The 23,795-nt window shown below is 40.1% G+C and overlaps 1 protein-coding gene across 2 annotated transcripts in view; it reads right to left on the reverse strand.

Annotated features, from left to right (window-relative positions):
• The window catches only part of LRP6 (LDL receptor related protein 6), a 121,271-nt gene that overhangs the window by 27,449 nt on the left and 70,027 nt on the right, over positions 1-23,795 (reverse strand). For both annotated transcript variants that reach the window (XM_059845799.1, XM_059845798.1), the window contains exons 8-12: positions 8,930-9,146; positions 7,153-7,442; positions 5,843-6,069; positions 3,458-3,642; positions 980-1,306 (exon numbers count right to left, since the gene is read on the reverse strand). In XM_059845799.1, coding sequence (XP_059701782.1) covers positions 980-1,306; positions 3,458-3,642; positions 5,843-6,069; positions 7,153-7,442; positions 8,930-9,146 — 1,246 coding nt within the window. The remainder of the gene's footprint in view (positions 1-979; positions 1,307-3,457; positions 3,643-5,842; positions 6,070-7,152; positions 7,443-8,929; positions 9,147-23,795) is intronic.

A 23,795-nucleotide genomic window follows, 5' to 3' on the forward strand; every position in this document is an offset into this window, starting at 1 on the left:
AAGAATCCAGCTGTCATGCAAGGGGCCATTGTAATACAAAAAAGGACAGGAGAAGTACAGAACACATGGGGAGTAGAAAAGCACAGTTTTTTGAAAAGCATGGTTTTCAAAAAATGCCATGAGGTGGCATTTGTGCAACAATCTGCCCAGCTTTTGGCTTTAAGACAACAGTTGGATGTCTCTACTCATGCATAATGTGGATGAGATACAATCTGTCTCTCTGTACCAGGAATCTCTTCACCCACTGACTAATGTGAATGACACCAGTGGAAATCAGCCATCCAGAGCTGCTGCCAAAATTATGAGAGCTTCACTGCAGCCAGTTATTGAGAGATGGATAAATTATTTGGTTAGAAACTAATTACACACAGCCTGAGGGGCCTTGTGGTTTGTATTCTGCACAACAATAAAGAAAAATGGGGCTTGGCTGCACTGAGATCAGGAACCAGACTGCTGGGGAAGCCATGGAGCCCAACCCATCCTCACTGAGGAAAAACACTTGTAGAAGTCTGAGAGTGGCCCACCTCAACATCTCATCAGCCAGCAAACACAGCTACTACAGAATGAAATCCTGACCCTATAAAAACTGTGCAAAGTCTAGAATCCAGACTAAAGTATCACATATATTTTATGCCAGGCAAGACTAGGAATACATAAGCAGATAAATAAACAAGCAAGAAAGCACTTGAAGAGGGTCTGACAGAGACACAGAACCAAAACATTTTTAGCTTTTGTGTTTACACAGATATAGCCAAGCCACTGGAAAGTTCACTAACAGCCCTTCTTCTTATTTAATTAAGATAGTGGTATGTTGCAAGATTATTTTCTTTTTGCTTCAACATCCTATGTAGTCTTAAAACCTGGAGTAAGATACTACAACTGGAAAACTGTAAAACTCTTCTTTCCTCCCAGTACAATGCTGGCACGGGTCACTAAGCACATGTGCTCCTGCATTTCCTGGACATTCCCTATGGCTTACCACTGCAGGTCCTGTTGTCAGAGTTCAAGGAATAGTGAGCTGGGCAGCCACAGACGAAGCCTCCCACGGGGACAGCCAGGCACAGGTGGGAGCAGTGCCCGTTGCTGGAGGCACACTCGTTCCAGCCCGCCTGCCGGGAGGAGTGGAACACCAGGATGTCCATCACGTAATCCAGGTGGCCCTGGATGATGGTTCGGTTCTGCCCGCTGGTCTTGTTGGCCCGCTCGATGCTGCGGCGGCTCCAGTCTGTCCAGTAAATGTAATCCTGGTACTGGGTCAGGCCAAAGGGGTGGGGCAAATCATCAGCTATGATCTCACGGTCCAGGCCTGTGTCCAAAAAAAAGGGACAGAAAAGTGGAGTTACATGGGCACAAGCAGTGCACTGTTGAACATGTCCCCTGCCCAGAAAGGTTACCACGCAATTATTTGAAGTTATTATTTCATCATTACAAAAGTAAATTACAAAGTAATGTACAGTAGTCAAAAGGAATCTCAGAGCCTATCACAGAAATGTGCTAATCCTGCTTGCCATTCACAGAGAAAATGTGGCTTACTGAAGAAATAATTTCAATTTCAAAAATTATCAGGGTTCTCAGAAAGATTCTGTCCTTTCCCTCCTGTGGTATTTTTTGGGGTTTCCCATGGCAGGAAGGAATGAATTTGATTCTATGTTTTTAGAAGGATATTATTATATTATATTACATATTATATAATATCATATATCACATCATATTCTACTATTTTCTATTCTATATTCTGCTATTATATATTATGCTATACTAAACTATTCTAAAGAATAGAGAAAGGATACAGACAGAAGGCTTAACAAGATAATAATGAAAAACTCTTGTGACTCCTTCTAGAGACTCAACATAGCTGGACTGTGATTGGTCATTAAGCCAAAAAAATTCACATGTTGGATAAACAAGCTCCAACCACATTCCAAAGCAGCAAAACACAGGAGAAGCAAATGAGATAATATAGTTTTTTTCTCTGAGGCTTCTCAGCTTCCCATGAAATGAATCCTGGGCAAGGGGACTCTTCAAAAAATATAATGGTATCACCCTCCTTCCCAAAACTGACAGGATGCTTCTCAATCTAATGCAGGATCCTGACACTGCATTTCCAGTTGAGTATCTCTTGCACCACACTTTTCCCACTGCTTATAAAAAGAAAATTGTTATGAACTTAATGAAATACTACATTGCATTATGAGAAAAATTAAATGTACAAGGCTAAAATAACTTGTCTATGGAATGTCACAACATTCCAGAGCAGCCAGAAAGTCAGGACAGGGAACAGCTAATTGTGTATACCATGGAAATGTTAAGAGATCTTAAGGAGCAGGACATGGCAGGGGGAAATTGTTTCAACTCTGTTTTATCAAGCACTTCATCACCATGGTACCTCCTGCTGTTTGGTCACACCAAATGAACAGGAGATTATGAAGCACAAAGCCATTCCCTCTTTGCACTGAAGTCAAGGATGCACAGCCCCACACTCTGCTGTCACCAGCCACAGATACAGGGAAAAAGAAGCTCTAATGCTGTTTCCAGTCCCACCTTTCAGAAGGAAACATGGAGCAGGCCTCCAAAGCACACCAAACTATATGAGAAGCTGAAGAAAAGCTTTTCTATCACACAGAATTCCCATATTGCATTTTCCTGTTTTGATCTTTTTCTAGCTTTTTTCCACTGCAAGCATACTGTTTAAAGCAGACTAACTCCTTTAGCATTAAATACTGGCTAATTAATAATGCTTAAATATTGGCTATTGTTAATGCTAATTTGAATAATTTAGCATACAACAAGGCAGTTCATTCCTGTGGGTACTGAGATGTTAAAACAAGGTACTGTGCAAATCTGAGAAGGCCTAGGTCCTCCACACAGTACTCTGGAACAGTGAAAGAATAAAACATTCCACCTCCATTTAGCTGCAATAACCAGTTTATAAAATCATCAGAGACTCTAGCACAAAAGAACTCTCCTGCTGATAAGCACTAGCCAGGAAAAGGTCCTTAACGTGCAGAATACAGGGGGAGAAAATGCCTGAGGATACTAACAAAGATATAAAACCAAATTGTATTAAATTTCATGTTGAATAAGATGTTATCTTCTTGTTGACTTTCTTTCTACCTTTGTTATATATTTTCTAGTGCTCTTCAGAGTAGCAAAACAAGACCTTCCAAAACACTACAAGATGACATCTTTGTCCTACATATAACTGGAAATATGTACACCTTGTGTAATTTTAACTTTCTGAGCAACCCAATCACTTAAAAGAAAATCGAGGCCTTGCTGACCACAGTGTTACATGAACATGAATTATAGAAGTGAACATTAAAGACGTGCGAGGTCAGGAAATTTTATTTTTGTCTTATGATGTGTATCTTTGCATTATTTAAGCCACAATTTGCCATGAGGGAGCTGCAAAAAGCAGCATTGTCCTCAGGATGTTGCCCAGGACTCTGGGGCTCACCTAGCATGTTGGAGGACTCGATCAGGTTGGTGTCCAGGTCGGTCCAGTACAGGCGCCTCTTGGCGTAGTCGATGGTCAGGCCGTTAGCACGCCCCACGTTTGGCACCAGCGTGGTCCTCTCACTGCCATCCATAGCAGCCCTGTCAATCTTGGGCTTGCCACCCCACTCAGTCCAGTACATGAACCTGATTAGAACAGAAGAAAGAAAAATAATTGCATTCAATCCAAGAGAACTCAAGAGGAAAACCAAAACAAAAATCCTTAGTAAGCATAAGAGAAAAAGAAGAGCTGTAAATTCAAGCATTTATTAAGACCCATTGTGCTAAATTAGTTTCTGGGTTTTGGGGTTTTTTTTCAAAGTAGAGGCAAGAAAGTGAGTCAAGTTTCCTCAAAATGCTTCCAACATTATTTTTTCTCACTTGGACCTGGATTTTCACCAGCAAGTTCTTTGTGACAGCACTTTGCTAGTAACTAATCCATGCATGTCATTTGAGAGGCAGAGGTTGGCAGTCAGGCACCTTCATTTATACCTGGTTATTTAGCAGGGTGTTTTTCCACAACACTTATCTTCTGTTTCTAGTCAGCTCTTTCTCAAATGGAAGAACACAAAAAGGTAGATATGCAGGGTATTTTGTTAAAAGGTGTCACTACTCATGTCCACACAACTAAGTCAACCAGCCATGTACACAAGTGTCTTACATCTCAGCCAAGACACACAAATCTGTATGGCATTTCCACAGGACCAAAAATACAGTTATTACATACTCACAAGGCACCTTATGCCTCATTTGGAAGAAGGACAGACTTGCATATATTTACATTTTCTTTAGGCACTGCACAGTAGCATAGGATGTGTATTTGTATATTATATATTTGATGGCTAGTTAGTCACTTCTTCCAAAATACGAAGCTGATACCATTCCAAAATAAAAGTGAGAGGCAGCTATCCAATATTTATGCCTTTGGGTTTTAATAACTCTAGTAACAAACTCCAGGGAAGTCTTTCAGTTCCAACCAACTGCACAATAGGAAAGGTTACTTCAGAAACTGATGATCAAGAGGGAGAAATTCACTAGATACCAGGAATACGTGCAAATTTTTCTTAAAAATTTTGCAAGCACTTTGTGTATAAATTTTGCAAGTTGGACACAGAGCCAAGTGTTAGAATTGCCCCCATGTCAGCAAGGCCTTGAAAACTTCCATTTAAAGTACAACTATGCTGTATGTATATTTATATAAGTATACATAATATATAAGTATACATAATATATAAGTATACAGTTATACTATTGCTGTAAGGAAAAAGGGGCGTTCTGACCCAAGTAATTTTTTTTTCTGATCTGTGGTAAAGAGACAAAGCACTGAATGATGATAATCCTTGGGAAAAACCTACTTCCAGTGTAAAACTAGAAACATTCATCACAGCCTTTTGTTACAAATGAGTAACTGGATCTAAGAATCTGATGCTGAGTTCTCATCCAGGCAACCCCTGGCACATCAGGGCTGAATCCAATCTAGGATCCCACTGGAGGTGACCACTGCCACCACCTTGTTGAAATAAAGCAGAAGGAATGTGTTTCAAGTTCTCTGCATTGCTGTAGCTCGCACAGCGTGATTGGGAACTGTGATAATGTCATAAGCCTTGCAAATGAAGTTCCTTCATTTGAAAAATAATGGAATATTGGTATAACCTCAAAAAGTTTTTGCAGTAATTAGTTATTGTCAAGTAAGCATTTCAGAGTAGAAGAGCTATTTCAGAACCTGAAGAGTTAACTTGACCTCCCCCAGTCCTTCTTCCCTTTCCCTGTTTATTGTCCTACTTTGGCTATTACACTTCAATCAAACTAAGAAATTTCTTCTCAGAAAATCTTTCATTTGGGGCATAGGTGAATACAATTGCTTCCATTCCTTCTCTGTCCTCCCTTTGTCTGTACAACCTAAAAGGTTTCCTTTTCTGAAGAAGTAAATACCTTCCTTATGCTCAGATTATAAACTTCGCTCTCCTACCTTCAAATTAAATCATTTAATACCTTTATTGGACCCTAACTTGGGATAAAAAGAATCCTAATTTCTAAAATGATAAATATATTCCTGTCAATGCTATATTAATGAATTCCATAAACCTAAAACTACTTTGATTCTGTGGTTAATTAAAAAACTAAATATAAATCCCTTTCTAATGAGCTGCTCTGAATTTTTTTTTTTTTTAATATTTTTAATGATTATTCAGGACACTGAGAGTGTATTTCTCTAAATTACCAGGTTGTGTTCCCCAGCTCAGTTCTCTCAGGGTTTACAGGCAGCACTTAACCACCATGCCCTAGAGGAAGCATTCCAATGTTGTTTTTCACTGTTCATGAGCACAGAATTAAATCGGCGAGTTACCCCTCGGCAGGGTCCAGTGCCAGCGCCCGGGGACTGTCGAGATCTTTCCACACGAGCACCTGGCGGTGCTGCCCGTCCAGCTTGGACACCTCGATGCGGTTGGTGCCCGTGTCAGCCCAGTACAAGTTCTTCCCCAGCCAGTCCACAGCCATGCCCTCGGGATAATCCAGGCCAAACTCCACCACGTGTTCCAGCGCGCTGCCATTCATAAACGCTCTGCTGATGGTCTGCAGGGATGCAAAGATACACAGGCAAATTAGAAAACTTACCAGTCTGTCACTGGGCTGCTTGTTTTCTTTGTTGGATTTTAAACGCTTTCAGATTTTAGACATCTCATAGGAAAGAGGATCTTACAATATGCTACTTATTTGCAAAGCAAACAATGCTGCTATTCAGAAGTAATGACTTACTGCGCTCTGTGAATGTATTCTGTGTCAATTACAATAGCGTTTCACTGGGGAAATAAATGGGATAACTAGTCTGGTTGAATTAAGCATCTACATGACAAAGTGACCTCAATAACTCAGTGCCAACTTCGAGGGGGAAATATTTTGGCTCTCCCAGGACTATACAAAAGCATCAATGTTATAGCACGGAACACTATTTAAAGCAGCCTAATGAAACAAAAGTGCAGGACAGAACAGCAAATAGAAGAAAACAACCAAACGACTGATGAGCTCAGTAGCTTCAGTACTGATGGCTAAATTTAATTTCACTAAGCACAATCTCTTCCTGGACTTTTATCCAAAAGACTTTTTTAAAGTCTGCCATCAGGATCAGCCTGTGATAGCCGATACAGCCAGAATTCCATTTTAATATTATATTAGAGTTTAGGCATTCCCTGATAAGCCTGAAAATGTTAGAATAGTACAGAATTATTTTGGCAAACATGGGCTACCTTTCCATGTGCTCAATATTCCAATCTGCACACACTCTTTATACTCACAACCAATCAGAAGTTAACAAACCCTGATTTTGGTTTACTTCCTAGTTTGAACACAACCTACTAATTATGCCTGTTTGTGACAGCCAGACAGTTTATAGATCAGTCTTCAAGTGTATCACTTATGCAGCTCAAAAGAATATCATGCTTAGGGAGTTCAGCCAAGTCACCTCTTGGAGACTCATTTAAACTCTGTGTTTTTAACTATGATTCTCCAATTGTGAAAGTCCATAAGTTATTGTTGGCACATGTCTCAAGTCAGTTACAGAAAATGTAAAAACGAAACTCTTTTACATATCCCTTGAATTCTGCAAACCCTAAAGATCTCACGTAGCAGTTTAATAGCCAACATGGACTAAATCTCTACCTTCAGTGAAATGTCAGTCCAGTAAATGCGATTGTCTGTCACATCAAAATCCAGAGCAGAAGCCTCCTTGACTCCGGTCAGTGGAATAGCAACGTTGTTATTGTTGGTTTCTAGGGAGATGCGCCTGATGTCTGCTCTCCTGGAGAAGAGCAGGAAAGCTTCTGGCACGATGCAGGTCCTCATGTCACTGATGAGCTCCAGGCCGATGGGGCAGGCGCAGCGGAGGCCTTGTGGTCGGTACAGACACAGGTGGCTGCAGCCGCCGTTGTCTTCTGCACAGGGGTTTGTACCTAAGCAGGCAGCGAGAGGAAAAGCAACCATTGCACACTGCCTGCAGGTGAAAGGTGGAGCTAGTCCTCACATGCATCAGCCACACTATGAGTCCTCCAAGCATACATGCAGTTTTTCTCCTTGTATTCTCTGATCAATTATTTTTCATTCATTTCCTGGAATTCTTTAGGCGGACCTTACTCTCCTTGGCTGGAAAGCCAGTGATTGTTTTCCTTACACCAAGAAACAAACTCAGCACTAGGGAAAGGGATCTGGGCTTCAACAGCTACGGATGATCCCAATTCCCAGCACAAGTACTGAATGCATGGTAGGTGTATGTTCTGCTGCCTTTTACAGTACACTGGTCCAGCTACACAGCACCTTGCATTCCTGCAGGTAAAAAACTTGCAGAACTATTTTCACATCCATTCAATGGTCTCTCCAGGATGCAAGCGAAGCAGCTCTTTGCAATACTCACTTATGTACCTGCACATGCTGGAAATTGAACTAAGAGAGGCTTGGCACTAAGGAGTTCAATTTTCAAACAGTTGCAAAGAGGGCTGCATTCAAAACATGGTACCTTGGGGCATCAGCCACACAAAGATACATATCAACTAATTTCACTTCTTTCCTGCAGTACAATCCAGACAGTGAGAAGCTGCAGGATACTCAGGTACTGTGATGAGTTCTGTGATGCTACAATTATACTGTTACCAGTGCTTGGATAGCCTAGGATAGGCAATTTAAAGCTAGATGCTGCTTTTTTACAGCACAAACTCTACAGGGCAGGAAGAACTTCCAGGTATTTTTAAAGATAATTTTCTAATATTAACGTAAAAACTACTGAATGGACTAAAACTGGCTCATTCTTAGCTTTTGCATACTGGGAGAACATGTTCAGCTTGATATTCTTCCAAGCTACAGAGCTGAAGCTCCTCACAGAAGACCTACCTTACTGTATTTGCTGGGAAACGTCCTGACGAAGGCAGGAATGATGTATCTGACTCCACGTTCTCAGAAGGCTAATTTATTATTTAGTGATACTATATTATATTAAAGAATACTATACTATACTAAAGAAAACAGAAAGGATACTTACTAAATGCTAAAAAGCTAATAATGAAAACCTGTGACTCCTTACAGAGTCTCGACACACAGCTTGGCACTGATTGGCCAATGAGTCAAACAACTCACACCAGAATCCAATGAAACACTCACCTGTGGGTAAACAATCTCCAAACACATTCCAGACAAGCAAAACACAGGAGAAGCAAGTGAGATAAGAATTGTTTTCTTTTTCTCTGAGGCTTCTCAGCTTCCCAGGAGAAAAATCCTGGGCCAAGGGATTTTTCAGAGAATGCGAATGCTACACTAACCTACCCTATCAAGCTGCACCTGCAGTTATCACACCATAGAACTGAATTCTGCCCATTTCTAAAACTCTGCAGTGCAGCACTACTGACATTTTCTATCCCATTGTCCCTTGGCTGATGAGCAGCCCACTCACCGATGACCTGGTGGACGTTGGTGGCTTTCAGGCCCATCAGATCGGGCAGCTGATCGATGATGATCTCTCTCTCTGCCGTGCACTTGTGCACGCGCTCAATGCTGCGCCTCTGCCAGTCTGTCCAGTAAATGTAGTCTCCCAACAGAGTGAACCCAAATATATGAGGCAGCTTGTCTTCCACCAGGACTCTCCTACCAGTTCCATCAGCATTCATGACCTATGAATAGAGACAAACTTTTTAGATACATAGAATAAACCTGCCACTATTTGGCAGATTAACAAACTAGCTGCTCCATGCTCAGACTTCAAATTAAAAAATAATCTCCTATGCATTATAAGGCTATCAATGTTACACAGCGCCCTAATAAAAAAGAAGAGACTCTTTATTAACAGATACTTTCTTGTAACCAGATCATAATGTGGCATTATGACACAACACTCATTACCTTTTCTTTAGGAACTGTTATTATGTAATAATAGTTACTCCTGTTATGACTCTCTCATTTCTGACCTGAGTTTTGGTTTAGTTTTAAAGAGGAGTCACTGTGTTTTACACAAATGAAGACAAATTTATAATGGCCAAGGAGTTCTGGCTCAGCATCTTCTAGTCCACAGTCCCTCCCAAGTGAGTTTTGCCCATATTACAGAGAGCATTAAGAGGAGACCCCCACAAAAATACTGGGAGACAAACAGTGAAGAAGATCTACAGAGCATATTTATATTCCCCAGTCTGAATAAGGAACCAGTTTTACATCCTTCAAAATTAAGTACAGTAATTTTTTTTACTACAAGGAACAGCTGTAGTCTGTAAATAATTGCATGCCTTTGATCAAGACACTTGAATTTACTGTGCCATTTTTCTCTACTGCTAAAAAGGAGTAATACCTAACTTCCTCAGTGAGGCACTGAAAAGATTAATTAAACATATGTATGCATGTTCAAGTGATCGAGTGCCTTATGAATGCCAAGTATTATTATTAAATGTACCACACTGACAGGAGTAAAGAGTCCCATGATTTAAGACAAAATTAAAAATGGTTCAGTGCTGCAATTTTTCAGAAAAAAAAAAATCTTTCTGAAATATTTCTACTTGTTTCAAGGCCATAGCTTAAGTTTACAGTATGTATACCACCCTTTACAAACCAGGAAAAAAACCTCCAACCAACCTTAATATAAAAACTTTCAGAAACAATGTGATTCATAAAATCCAAGGTAGCATACTAACCCCTGAAACATTACAGCATCCTTCCCACCACCCAAGCATGTTCTAAGTAAATGACTGGAAAAGGGGTGGTTTATTAAACCACTATTTTCAAATCTCTCTCACTTAGGGAATTGAGATAACCACAAACAAATCTATATGGCTTCCCATCCTTCCCATGGCTCAAACCCAAAGATTCATGCAATGATAACCTTCAGGATCAACTGGTTTAGTACCTCAGACTAGACTGATGATAGCTGGTGGCCAAAATATCTTCCCAGATCACAAGAAATGTAAAGGCTAGTTTGGAACAACTCCTACCCAGGCACATATGAGAAGAGAGGAAAGGAATAAAGAAATGGAACTGAAACACACACCTTTCCCAGGACACAGTCTAATAAAATATTTATAAATTCCCTTTAAAAAGTGGAAGAAATGTTATAACATTCACAATAATTCAATTTCTCCTTAAAACTATGCCTTGTCAAACTTCCCAACATTTTGGCACTTACTCTCAGTATATTAAAAGATTCAGATTGTAAAGATTCAGGAACTGAATCTTTATGTGCACATTTCCCTAAAGGGATGTTGCATATTTGCTGGATTGTAGGAATAAGCTCTGTATTTACTTTTGAAGAAAGGTCATCATTACTTTATGGAATTAGCTTATCAAAACCCTTCAGTCCAACAGAGTATACAGCATACTCCTACAAATGCACTAATATCTCAAAAATAGATGACTTGTCTGTGGTGGCTTGTTTCCCCCTCCCCTTAAACTACAGAGATAAGCCATTTGTATGCAGCTAATTAATACATGGCAATTACTGCTTGCTGAGCAGACCAAGATACACAGAATGGAAGGATGTTGAAAAGTGAACCAACTAAAACCACACAGTAATAAGCAATAAAATATCACCATCACAATGTAGCATTTTTTAAAATTACACTTTTTGCCTTGTACTTTGAAAAGAAAGAAAATTCTCTAAGGGAGTGCTTAACTACTGGCAAAGAAAATTATTTGGAAGGTGTGTGGTGTGAGATGAACTTTATTTGGCAAACTTAAAGAGCTGTTCAAATAAGCTTCCCCCTATACTGAAAAGAGTCAGGAAAAGAGAAGGGACTTAAGAATTAAGTATCTGCTTTTAATTAATTTTTGGTTTGACACATAAAGGCTATTTTGAAAGACAGCTTTACATCTCCATGCACCTTTCAAGTATTTTCCTACACGTGCCACTCTGTTCCCACTGCAATTTTACCTGATATACACATATACACACACACACACACATATATATGGTGCATATATGCAGCTTTACCTGATATACACATATACATATATATATACACACACACACACACACACATATATGGTAGCAGCCAGCTACCACCACACATATATATATTTCCATGGCACCATGTTGTCTGCATGTTAGGTGATTTCAATAGAATTACATCCATTGGCTACAGAATCAAATAGTCTGGTGTAATGCAGAAGGGAAGCGGCAAGGGATGTAGGGGGTGATACATACAAGAAGAATAAAGCAAAAAGGAACAATCACTTAACAACCAGCTTCAAAGGATTTCAGCACCATCTTTTCACATACTCAAACTCAGACAACAATCAAGTCCCAGGCTATGATCTTTGCTGGATTCTTTCCCCTTCCCCAGCTCCACATGGATCAGGCTCCTCACAGTGAAGCCCCACAGAATCCTCCACACAATAAACCCACCATCAGCTGCTATGAGGCAGTGTCTTTGGAGGTTTATGCTACTTTTAACCACAATGTGGTGTGAGTTTCACATTCTGAGGCCATTCTGAATACTGCAAATCACACTGAGAATATAGGCTACAACAGGAAACAGATGTGGTGTAACCACAAACACCACCTTTACTGAAAGAGCGAGTAGTTCCATGAAAAAAAATTTTTTTAAAGTGCAAAAATTAAATGGCCTAGACAAAATACCAGATATCCTGCTTGAAGAATAAGGGCTTTGTTTATCTTAAAACAAAAATGAATGCAAACCTATAGCCTCATGAACACACAGTTTATTCAAAGTCAGTGAATTACTGCTGAAAATGTAGTCACATTTTAAAATGCTGTACTTAGTGATCAGCAGGAACAATAAAACAACAACTTTGAAGCACTACTTCTAATTTAAAGTTACAGGCTGGAATGCACAGTGACATATTCTAAGGGTCTTTCTTGTTAGAAAGATACCTTGCATTCAATTCACTTCTAAGTAGCAGTAATCACTGGGATAAATAGGCTAATGCCGTGAATTTACCTTTCTGATAATCTGGGATTTGAATATATGGTAGTTTAATCTTGTCACTTGACTGCTTTAGGTCTAGAGTTTCATTATGAAATCTATCTCATTTTATGAAAACCAGGCTCACTCTGTGTAGAGCTTGTGCTGGGACCCTGGCAGAACTGCAGACTGGCAGTGCACCAAGGGCAGTGCACCAAGGGCAGAGGCAGCAGAGGCTGAGCAGATGTGCACAGGTTTATGTGCACAGCACTGAGGACATGCCCATCACAGAAAGGGTCTGTCCCTACCAGGGATGCTGAGATCAATACCAGACTAAGAGCCCAGTCCTACAAGGTGTCAAGACTGAGATGAAGGTGATAGAGTGCATACCATTACCTTTCATCTTAACTCATAAGCACAGTTGAATGTTCAGTATAGAACTACAGAATCATAGACCAGCCCAGGTTGGAAGAATCCCTGAAAGATCATCTGGTCCGTTTTTTGGGGGGAAAGAAGCCTAGATAAGATTAACCAGCATCCTGTCCAGTTACATCTTGAAAACTTCTAGTAAGGGGAGGGACTCTACTACATGCCTCAGTAAAATATTTCTTTCTTATATAAAAATGAAACCTCCCTCAAGGCACCTTGTACCAGTTGTCCCTGTCCTCTCCAATGTGGCACCATCCATGTACTGGGAGAGCCTCCCTCCTCCTCCCTGACTACTGGAAAAATGTGAGCTGTCCCTTCCCCATGGAGAAAAGACCAAACCCCTTCTGTCTTTCCTCACAGGGTGGGTTCTCATCATTCCTTTAGGCACTCTCCACTCTCCCTGCATCTCTGTTGAATTTGGGGACCAGAGCTAGACACAGGTGGGTATGGCCTGCCATCCCTGAATGGGATGATCAATGTGCCCATGGATGCAGCCCAGGATCCTGTTTGCCTTCATTGTTCAGCAGCACACTGGCACCATTAGCCCTCAGTAAACCTGCACTGGCTTGTCCCAAGCACCTGCTTCCTTTGGCTTGCAGGTCTCTAGGAGAACTGTTTCCAGGGACTGGAATAACACTAATGGGCCTGTAGCTTCCCAGGTCCTCTTTTGGATGTACTTGTAAATGATCAGGGGGCAGATTAAATATCATGCATGCTAAGCTCTTACTCTGGTTGACAGGGGCAGAGGAAGTCAACAACCAATGAAAATTTATAAACAACACCTGGTAACACCATGTTCAAAAATACTTTTGAGCATGGAATAGGCCTCTGTGATGGACTGTAAGTCCCCAGCTACAAGATGAAATAAAGTTGCCAAAACATTATTTCTTTCACAGACACACATCAGTAAAACAAAAATCCACCCCCCCTAAAACAAACAACCCTCCCAGTAAAAACCATAATCTCCTCCAATTTCAGATACTTGAATCTAAGTCCTGATTTTTAAAATCAATAGCCTGGTTTTGGACAAATTACAGATACCTTAGCCATTATTGATTCCTCAACTTCAGCATCTTTACCAGCACCACCTTACTCATCCTCAGAGAGGCCAGAAGACCTCACTTAATATGCAGGACCTCAATTGCTCTGCTCAAGTACTACTGCCATCACTGCCCCAGCTCTACAAAATTTTTATCAGGCACCACAGCTGGAAAGCATCTTCCCCCACTGAGTCACAGGAAGGATGGAATTGTAGAATTCACCTTTCTTCTGGAAGGATATGGGATTAGAAAGCCTTCTGATCCCATGGCAATGCTTGGCATGTCACATGTCCCACAAGAGTAGAACACACTAACTTGTTGTTTACTCGGAACATGTTGAAATATACTCTGCATATATAGGTATGCTTTACCTTACAGTGTGCACAAAACCCCAGACATTTGGCACAGGCTTCTATGATGGAACTGTCACCAAAAAAAACAAAACAAAACAAAACAAAAAAACCCTAAACTCTTCCCGAGCAGATCCTAAATTCTTAACTCATTCCAGTGACAACTTGGGTTTCTCCCAATAGTTTTAAAGCAGCAGAAAATAATCAGAAAACATTACCACCTTCACAATTTCAACATGGGTCATGCTAATGCACCACAGGAATAGATACAACTTAGAACAATGAGGTAAAAAAGGGAATTTCTCATGAGTTTGGTCATTAACACTGATCTACTCAAGATGATGGCAAGAAGCATTACTGTAGAACACCCTGCAATACTGAATTCAGAACAAATGCCCCAGATACTCCAACATACCATGGTGAGCAAGGCTTGCATTATACCTGAAATAATTTAGGAATACTCACACTCAAGGCTTAGTTACTTCAGCCCTGATTATCCAGAGGTAAATACCTACACATGCTGTTTGATGCAGCAAGTAACAACTCAGTTCATGGCAATGCCAATCAGGGATATGACTCTCCATTGTCTATCTAAATGCACTTGAATCTTACTTTACAAGGAAAGTGAAAACCAACACTACATGAATTAATTCATTTGGTTAAAGAAAAGAAATTTGAGCAGAATCTCTCTTAAAAATAACTCTAAAAGATAGCTGGAGTGCCAACTAATCACTGTATTTACATTTTTTCAGACTGGGTTTAAGAACAACATATTTTCAACTTCTCTAAGCAACATAAACCAGACTGGAATGATTTCACTGTTATGGCTGCAGCAACATGATATAATTAACACATGTATTTACTGCAAAACAGCTGCTCTAAGAGAGAAACAAAGAGATATCTTGTCTAAATTTCAAGTTTTATTAGTCTTCCCTCTAAAAAAGTCTTATCAGCTATACTCTCTTTAAGTGAACAACTGAAGCTTTCAATTCAGTTTGAAGAAATCATTCTGTCAGTGTCATTTACTTACTATTAACAGCATTTCTCCTCAATTCTAAAACATAAGGAATGAAATGGGAAGTCCTCTCTTCATTGTGGTGAAATCCTGAGGAATCAGCAGAAGGGATCCCTGGAACCCTTTGGATTTGCTTCAGAAACCAAATGCCTCCAGCCAAGTAAGAAATCTTACTGTTAATTGTTTTATAATAGCCATTAACAATTCCTAATTTAACAGTTCCTCAGCAGCCCCAGTTTCCTTTAGAGCTCTAACAATTTTTCCAAAGAATTCAAAATATATTTTTTCTGAGCGTGGATAATATTACTAACAGGACTGCTATGAAGATAAGCATGTACAAACAGTACAGAGATTAACTTCATAAGCACCCTTTCTATCAGGATACACACACTGCTCTAAGCTCATTTCTTTCACAACAGGACAACTTTTTTTTAGCTCACTGACCAATGCCAACAGCAGAAATGTTTTCTATGTGATGGAATTTAATTTTAGAAACAAGTGGTTCAGTTTTTAATGAAATGGCTAAAGTCAGGTTAAGTTACAAGTAGGCAAGGAAAAGATTTTAGAACCACTGTGACAATCACAGATGACATCTCCTAGGCAATCACATGCAACAGAAAAAACCACCCTGCATTTGTAAAGAACAGGCTAAGACAAAAAAATGAGCCAAAATGACAAATGAGAAGAGAGATTTTCATGGGGGGAAAAAAAAAGGAGCTCCTCTGAAAAGATTCAGTGGTAAAACAGGTGACTAAAACCACTTTACTACAGAGATTAATTTTGGTATGTAATCCATAGGGTGGAGAGGCAGCAGTCAGGGAGTGTTCTGTTACCTGGACATAGGCTGTGGGGGCAGCAAAGAAAACTAATGACTGCATTTTGCAACTTACTGTTTAGCAACTAAAACCTGTGGGCAGCTGCACACAACATTTTGGAGAATGTAAACCAGACTAGCCAAGACCAACCTGAAACCTCACAGTGGGTTTGGGGGAACAGTTTTACAAGTTCAGCACAGCAATATCTGATGCTCTTGCATGTGGGCAAAAGCCTCTGTTGCTCTTCTTTCCCAAGGTTCTTTCTTTCAGTGCTTTGCCCCAGAAACTTATTTTTCATTTGTTCTCTACCTAATCTGATGCTTTCCAGACTCTTTAGTGAGCGACTATAATTGGTTTTTTATAGAGGGGAAAAATGTGGGAAGTTTTCTACTGTTTTACCAAGTCCAAGTGGTTCAGGGAATAGTGCAGTGAGAGACTCAGCCAGTTATGAGATACTTTTCACCTTTGGTGGCAGTAAGCTTTCAGGTTGAATCAACTGCTCCTATTCACTAAATCACTTCGATTCCAAGGGTTTGCATGTCCAAGAGCTTGGTTTTCTTTTTTCCACAGGCCCTTTGCCACACTACAAGATGATGCATGGTACCAGAAAAGATGTTCAGGTCAAGGCTACAACATCTCACAGCAAAGTAAGAAGCCAGTGAGAAGAAAGCTAAATCATTATTGAGAGTGATTGAAGGTAGATACTTCCAAAGAAGCCCAGGTCCAAGATCAGTACAAGGTTTTGTACAGCAATGCAACTCAGCTTGTGAAAAGGGGAAAAAAACAAAGCCAGCATTTTGGAGACTAAGGGATAACAGTGGCCTGACAAACAGTACTCAGCGGAATCAGAAACACAGGCAATAGCTCAGTATCTCTTCACATTGCTCCCCAGCTTGCCATGAAACATTTGAAGTATGTCAGACTCAGCTGAGCTGATGACTCTGGCTGGGTTGGTTTGAGGGATTTCAGTGTTTTCCCTTAGGTAACCGATACTGGCTGCTAGCAGAGGCTTGTTGCTTTCTAGGTGAGACACCTGGGTAAACCAAAATACAATTTCCTAACTCCAGTGTGAAAAATCTGGGAAGCATGTACAACATCTGAATGCAGACCCAACAGTTATACTCCAATCAGCTGCATGCTGGGCCATGGTGACCATGAGGCTTTCAGAGCTATCAGCAGCAAACCAGGACTGCTCATCTTTTAGCAAAGGTTGTAAGAAATGTCTCTGAATTCCCAGTGTGAGCAAGTCAGCAGAACTTTCTGCTCAAATGTGTCTCAAGCATGGGTACTGGCCTCTGACGTGGTGATTCCAGGCTCTCCTTAGAGGTAACAGGAAAAAATCTGTGCTTTTAGAGTAGAACTCATCTAATTTATGTGGAAGTGCTGATTTCCAACATTTTTATAAAGGCAACATAAAGGAATTTAGATGAGCTGAATGTATCTACATCTCATGAGATGAAACCCACAAAAGATTTCAGGATGAATTGCAGATCTATGACAGAAGAACCATTTGAAAACTGAATGCCAAAGTCTTCTCCACATAATTTTTAGGGCAGTAATTTCACTTAGAAAAATACCATGTTTGGTACTCAGATCAGAGAGTCAAGTTACTCTTGGGCAGGAGTTCTGGCTCCATCTCCACAAGAGCTTCCCTCAGTAGCCTCTTTGGTAGGAACCTCTCTCTGTCCCACAAAGCATGACAGCCTGTGGACAGCAGATTGCCTCAGGACTTCTTGGAGATCTCTTCAGCACAAATGGCTTGTAATGTAAGATCTCAATAATCATACTTTTCATATCTGAATTTTGTTTAGGTAATCTCAATTTATTAAAAGTAATAAAAAGTTAACTTCTAATGGTCCAAATTTGAAACTAGCATGGATGTTTTACATCTTTCTTCTTTTTTTATTTTTGCATTAAAACACCAGGGGTTGACAAGATGATCTCTAGAGGTCCCTTCCAACCCTTACAACTCTATGATTCTCAGAAAAGGTACATCTCTAAGTGACAATTCTGTAGCCCCATGTTCAAAAGTCAAAGCAAAAAAAAGGAATTTTTTTTTTATAAACAGCAGCAAGCTTACAATGCCAGGAGGTCCTAACTCAGCATTGGAGCCCATGACAAGGGACTATTCAAATTCTTGTATCCAGCTCTGCAACAGCCAGGAGACCTTATTAATATGTTGTCTGTGGCTGTCATTTGTTTGCTTTTTAATAAAGTATTACTATCTTGGTCAGCATCACATAATTTCATTCAGAAGTTCAAAAGAAACCTCTCAAATGAAAATTACACCAAGTATAAACCAGTGCTGGTTTTTTTTTTTTTTTTTAATAAATCCTTACTCTACTACTAATTTCAAAAATCTATATTTTTTTCTTAATACAGGCTTAGCAGGTATTAAGAAATAGCTGGAAATACCCCAACAAAGTAAGCCTTAAATTTCTGAAACTGGGATGGAGTACAGGGATCTGTCCCTACCCTCTACAGTACCATACTTGTTTTTTGTTGAATGAAATTCCCAAGCACCACAACTATCCAAAGCAAAAGTAAACAGCAAAGCAACTTCAGGGTATTTGTATCAACTACCTTACTTCTCATACCTGCAAAAATTTAATGTAAGTACACAAAAGCAGCTGTGTTCAAGAGCTAGGAGTATAATGGATTCTGCTTCTCAGTTTTCAAATCTGTGCTTCAAGTAGGCTGGATGGGGTAGGATCAGTAACCAGGCTTGCAAGTCATCAGCATTTCACAGTACAAAACTAATGGTATGAGACAAAAATTCTCAGTCAGAAAATAATTGGTGTATACTTAGAAAACAAAATTTCCTTATTAGGGTGGCAGTAAAATTGAGGGAGTTGTCATCAGAGGAAAATATAGCCCTGCAATTTCAGGATTAGAATATGAATTAGAGCATTCTCTAGATGCCAGACTATTAGCTCCTAGGTCAAAGACAAAAATGTCCTTTCTGTTCAAGATTTCTGTGCTCTATAAAGTCTTAGCAGCATCTGCTTTTCTGTTGTCCAGCAAGGCTGAGTTCTGAACACTGTGTGTACTTAAGCTGAAAAACAGCAGGATGTAATACTTTCCATATTAATCATGAGGATTAGAGACAGTAATGCCAGGCAGGGCTAATAGATTTGGGAATGCACAAACACTTCAAGTTGGAGCTGCACTCAAAAATCACCAGCTAAAGGTTGGATCTGAGCAGGTACATCCTTTCTTTACATTCACCACTAGTAGGTGTTAGTGGGAGCCACCTCCGGCTCTGAGAATGGAGAATGGGAGAGGACGAATAAAGAAAAATGAAGCAGAGATTGAAGAACGATGAGAAATCAGCCATATCATCGTGACTTCCCCTTAACACACACAGCCACACATGCATGCAGCCATTTGTAATTGCTTTATCAATACCAGCTTTGCTGACCATTTAAAATCCAACCTATGCCTTAAAACAGGTAGCGTACGTGCCAGGAACACAAATATTCACTGGAGCAGGAAAACACAAGACCAATTCAACAGAGCAGATCATACATTTTTAACCTCATAGCACGGCAGGAAAATGCTTTAAACCTGTAGCAAGTCAATGAGAAATCTTCCCCACTGGTAAGCACAATAGCAGCCATCCATTTCAATAGAAGTTTATCAGCAGTGAAACCTGACCGAGATAAATGACGAAGCTGTTGAGCCACAGCCTGCTTCTGCCTGCTGCAGGCTGCCAGATAAAATGGGAACAAAAGCTCCCTGCTGTACCCCCTACCAGTCTCCATTAACCCCTGCTGATGCTTTATTATCGTCTGGGGGCTCCAGAACAGCATAGCATGAATCAGTGGGTAAAAAATAAATAATAAAAGCTCCTATGTAGCACAAACAAACCAGAAACATGGCTTGCAAGAATGACATTCAGTTTGGTACCCCTGCAATTAAATAAGGGTTCTGAGGAATCCCACATGCAAAGGCGAGAAAAATAAGAAAAGCACAAAGTATGTAAAATCATGTATGAAAAAAACTACTTAAAGGCAATAAAGGCAAGTACACAAATGCATTCATCCTGCTTTTATCCCCCTTTTCAACTATACACAAACACATGAAGCAAAGCAGGGACCAGGTATTTTATTCTGGTGCCTTCATGTCCAATCCCAAGTTTCATCTTTGGAACCTGTCACAAACACCTTTCTTTGTTGCACCTACGCCAGTTCCTTTCTTCAAATAAAAGTTTAAAACATTTACTGAAGGCCAAAGCATCTTCTATTACACAGATATAAAAAAAATTGATGGTGAGGGCATGGAAAGTGCAGCAAATCTCCTCAAGATTCCTGGTTGACATTGGAGAGTAGGCAGTGAGCAAACTTGAAATGTTAGTAATATTTTAGCTATCGTAGATTAGGACAGGAGTCTACATTTAGCAAAGGCCACCTGGTTAGTTAACACCAGAGGCTCTACCAGTTGAGCTGGCCCTGCCCAATCAAAATCTCCACTTGCTGTAGAAGGGGATAAAGTCCTTGTGGTGCCCATGAGGAATGTGTTAGGGAAAACAGTTTGGATCAGCTCTGCCTCAAGCAAAGGCAAACCCATCCGTGGGATTGTTTTTGCTCAAGACTGGGGTGCACTTAGTGGGTCATGTAGAGGGATGGAGAAACAAAATGGGTACCTCAGGGGGATTTATTTTTTGGGTGAGAACAGTGTGTGATGTTGAGCTGTATAATACTGGCTGCCGAATGACACTGCCACTGCATGCCATAACTCCATGGACAATGAGGGTGGAGTGCTCCAGACACACATCAGCTCCTGATGTAATTTGCAACCAGTCAACATCACAAGAATCCTCCTGTCCTGGAAGACACTTGGGACAAATAGAACCCACAGCCATGGACTTAACTCAATGGACATCTTGGGGGGATGGCCACTGATTACAGAAATTAGAGCTGTACTTTGTCTGTGTATATATACATGTATACAGTTGGAAGGAGTAGGACCTGGGCATGATGTACATGGTATAAAATAAGGAGTAGCCAGGATCTGGAGGTTATTCTGGAGGTTATTATTACATAGCCAGGATCTGGAGGTTATTCTGTACCCCCTCAAGTCATTGGGGGTGGGGGAAAGGACTCTCCTCCCGGGAGAAGGGGTTCCTTCAAATTGAGGAAACAGGCAGGGAGAGAGGGAGCCATCCAGTTTTTTCTATTGCCAGAGATATTCTGAATGAATAATTTCTTTCTCTCATTACTATTGTGCTGTTACTGTTAGTTATCTTATCTCTGTTTTCAGAAAATTATTCTTATCTCAACCAGTGATCTTTACTTTTTGTGCCTCCAATTCTCCACTCCATCCTGTTGGGGGAAGTGAGAGGTGTGTGGTTTGGAGAGTCTTGGTGGAAGCACTAAATTGGGGAGCACCATTCCTTAATCAAGACAGGTGTGAATAAAAAAATATCCCCTTTAGACTGAACCATTCTCTTGGATGGACACCCCCACTTCATCCTACAGAGCCCTTCCATACTTTAGTAACTGCAGAAGCCCACTGAACATGTGTGCTGATCACTACCAGGGTCACTGATTTTCAACCCCCCTCTGCCCCTCTGAAGGGCAGTTAGCAAGCAGCAACATTGCATCTAAGGAAGAACATGACAGAATGGACTCAACACAGGAGAAGAGAGGCTGTATGGGTTCCACCCAAAGGTCTACCCATCCCAGTATCCTTTCTCAGAGAATAATCAACACTTACACTCACAGAACTGCATAACAAAGAAACTTTTCAAGAAGACTCCTTCCTTCTACAGCAATTTACAGTTCAGTGATTTATAGTTCAGAGGCAATTTTATTTGCCACTAAATTCCAGTGGAATGCCCTTCCACAAACCTACCCAGTCTTCCTAGTAACATGTGTAAGCTTTTAACATCTACAACCATTTCCACAACTTACAACATCTGCTTTTGTCTGTTCTGCACCCACCACCTAAAATTAGTTACAAGGATCAACATCTTCTGTCAAAAAGGTGTCTATGTGGGAAGTGTTGGTCACCCCACACAACATTTTATAGATCTGTGTCACATATGCCTAAATGAACACCTTCAAGAATCAAAAAAATACAAACCCACATCCTCAAACAAAACTAAAATTCAAAAGCACTGAAGAAAAACTGTGGGAGAACTTCTCTGTTGCTTTAAAGGTTTTAGCCTGACTGTTTCAAGATTTACTGCAAGTTGATAAGAGTTAACAAACGTTAACTTTTTATAAAAAGCAGCAGCAGTAATATAACTAACACTTGGAGACTCATAGGAAAAAATAACTAGTAATTCTGAAATCTTAGAGTGATAAATCTTTTCTGATGCCCTGCAGAGATGGTACATGACAACCTGGAACAAACTCATTTTGCTGGCTTACACTGATTTAAGAACAATGAAATGGAAATTGTCCCAAAAAACCTTTGTGCCAAATCAGATATCTTCTGTCCTGCCACAGACACTGTAATGTTGACATAAACATTCTATGATGTGTTCTAGCCAGTTTGACAGAATTGCAGCAGTGAGCTCATGCCTGATCTAGATGAAAATTTCTGCCACCAACTGATCCAGCACTGAAAAGAATCATTATTAATTAATAAGGAATCTCAGTGTTTTGGCAAACATGGGGGTGAAGAATGCCTGACTTTCCTTTTGCAAAACATATTCAAGGCTGAGACAGTATCAGGGCTGAAGTGCTCAATAAATAAATCTCTACACATCACTAAGACTATTTTCTCCTCTTTTCTCAGAGCTGGTGTAATATTAGATGAATTACAGACTAAATCTTGCTTTCAGGACAAAGAAAACTCTGCTCCCTGAGGCTCTCTCAAGGAGTGCTTCAAAGCAATTCACCTTGCAGGACTGGAGTTCCTTTGGCTCTAAAGGAGAGCTATCAGTTATGTGACCTTCCAGCACATGACTATGACTTCACCTTGACTTATTTGTTAAGTTATAAATGAGTAAAATCAACTTTGTAAGTCTAGAAAAGATATGATTGTGCCAAATATGATAAGTGCTCAAAGTTATGTGCAACAGTTAGGAATCAACAAGGAAAGCCCTAATTCCTCAAAGGAAAGCAAATCTACCAGGATACAGCACAGGCAGACCTGAGCACCAGGTAGCAGTCAAGTCTTCCACTTCCAACAAAAACTTTTGACAGCAAACTGATCAAATGCTGAACAATACCATTTCCTCAAAGACTGACAGATACTAAATGCCAAATTTGTTTCATAACTGTTACACAACAAAAGTAAATGCAAGACTTTCAATGTGGGAGAGAAGAAAAAGTGTCCTTTTTTTAAATTAAAAGTTTCAACTGGACATGTTAGAAAAAAAGGAAAATCTATGCTCTTGCTGAAACTCTAATTAAACAAGGGAGATGCAAAGTATAAAGGATTTCTGGAAGTATAAATAAGTACATGTGAAAGAAGATTAATTTCGTTAAAATATATTTTACTAGGCTCTAAATTGAGCAGTGCAAAGAGTGAAAGATAATTTTTTTTTAAACTACATACATTAATCCCAGTAAACTACATACATTAATTCCCTGATGACCTAGGAATTTACTTATTTAACAAGTCCTTATCACACATTCTTACAAAGACAGCAGCTCTACTACATGGATAAATTTCTATTTTACACAAAAAAAAACGAGCGGAAGAATAGCAAGTAACTTGCCCAAAGACTGAGAGGGAGAGAGTTGTTTCTAAAAGCAGAACTCAACCACTATCCCCATCATCCTTTTCAGCTGTATCAGAATATGAACACC

The sequence above is a fragment of the Haemorhous mexicanus genome, chromosome 5 (genome assembly GCF_027477595.1).
Source record: "Haemorhous mexicanus isolate bHaeMex1 chromosome 5, bHaeMex1.pri, whole genome shotgun sequence".
In the NCBI taxonomy this organism is placed as follows: Eukaryota; Metazoa; Chordata; class Aves; order Passeriformes; family Fringillidae; genus Haemorhous; species Haemorhous mexicanus.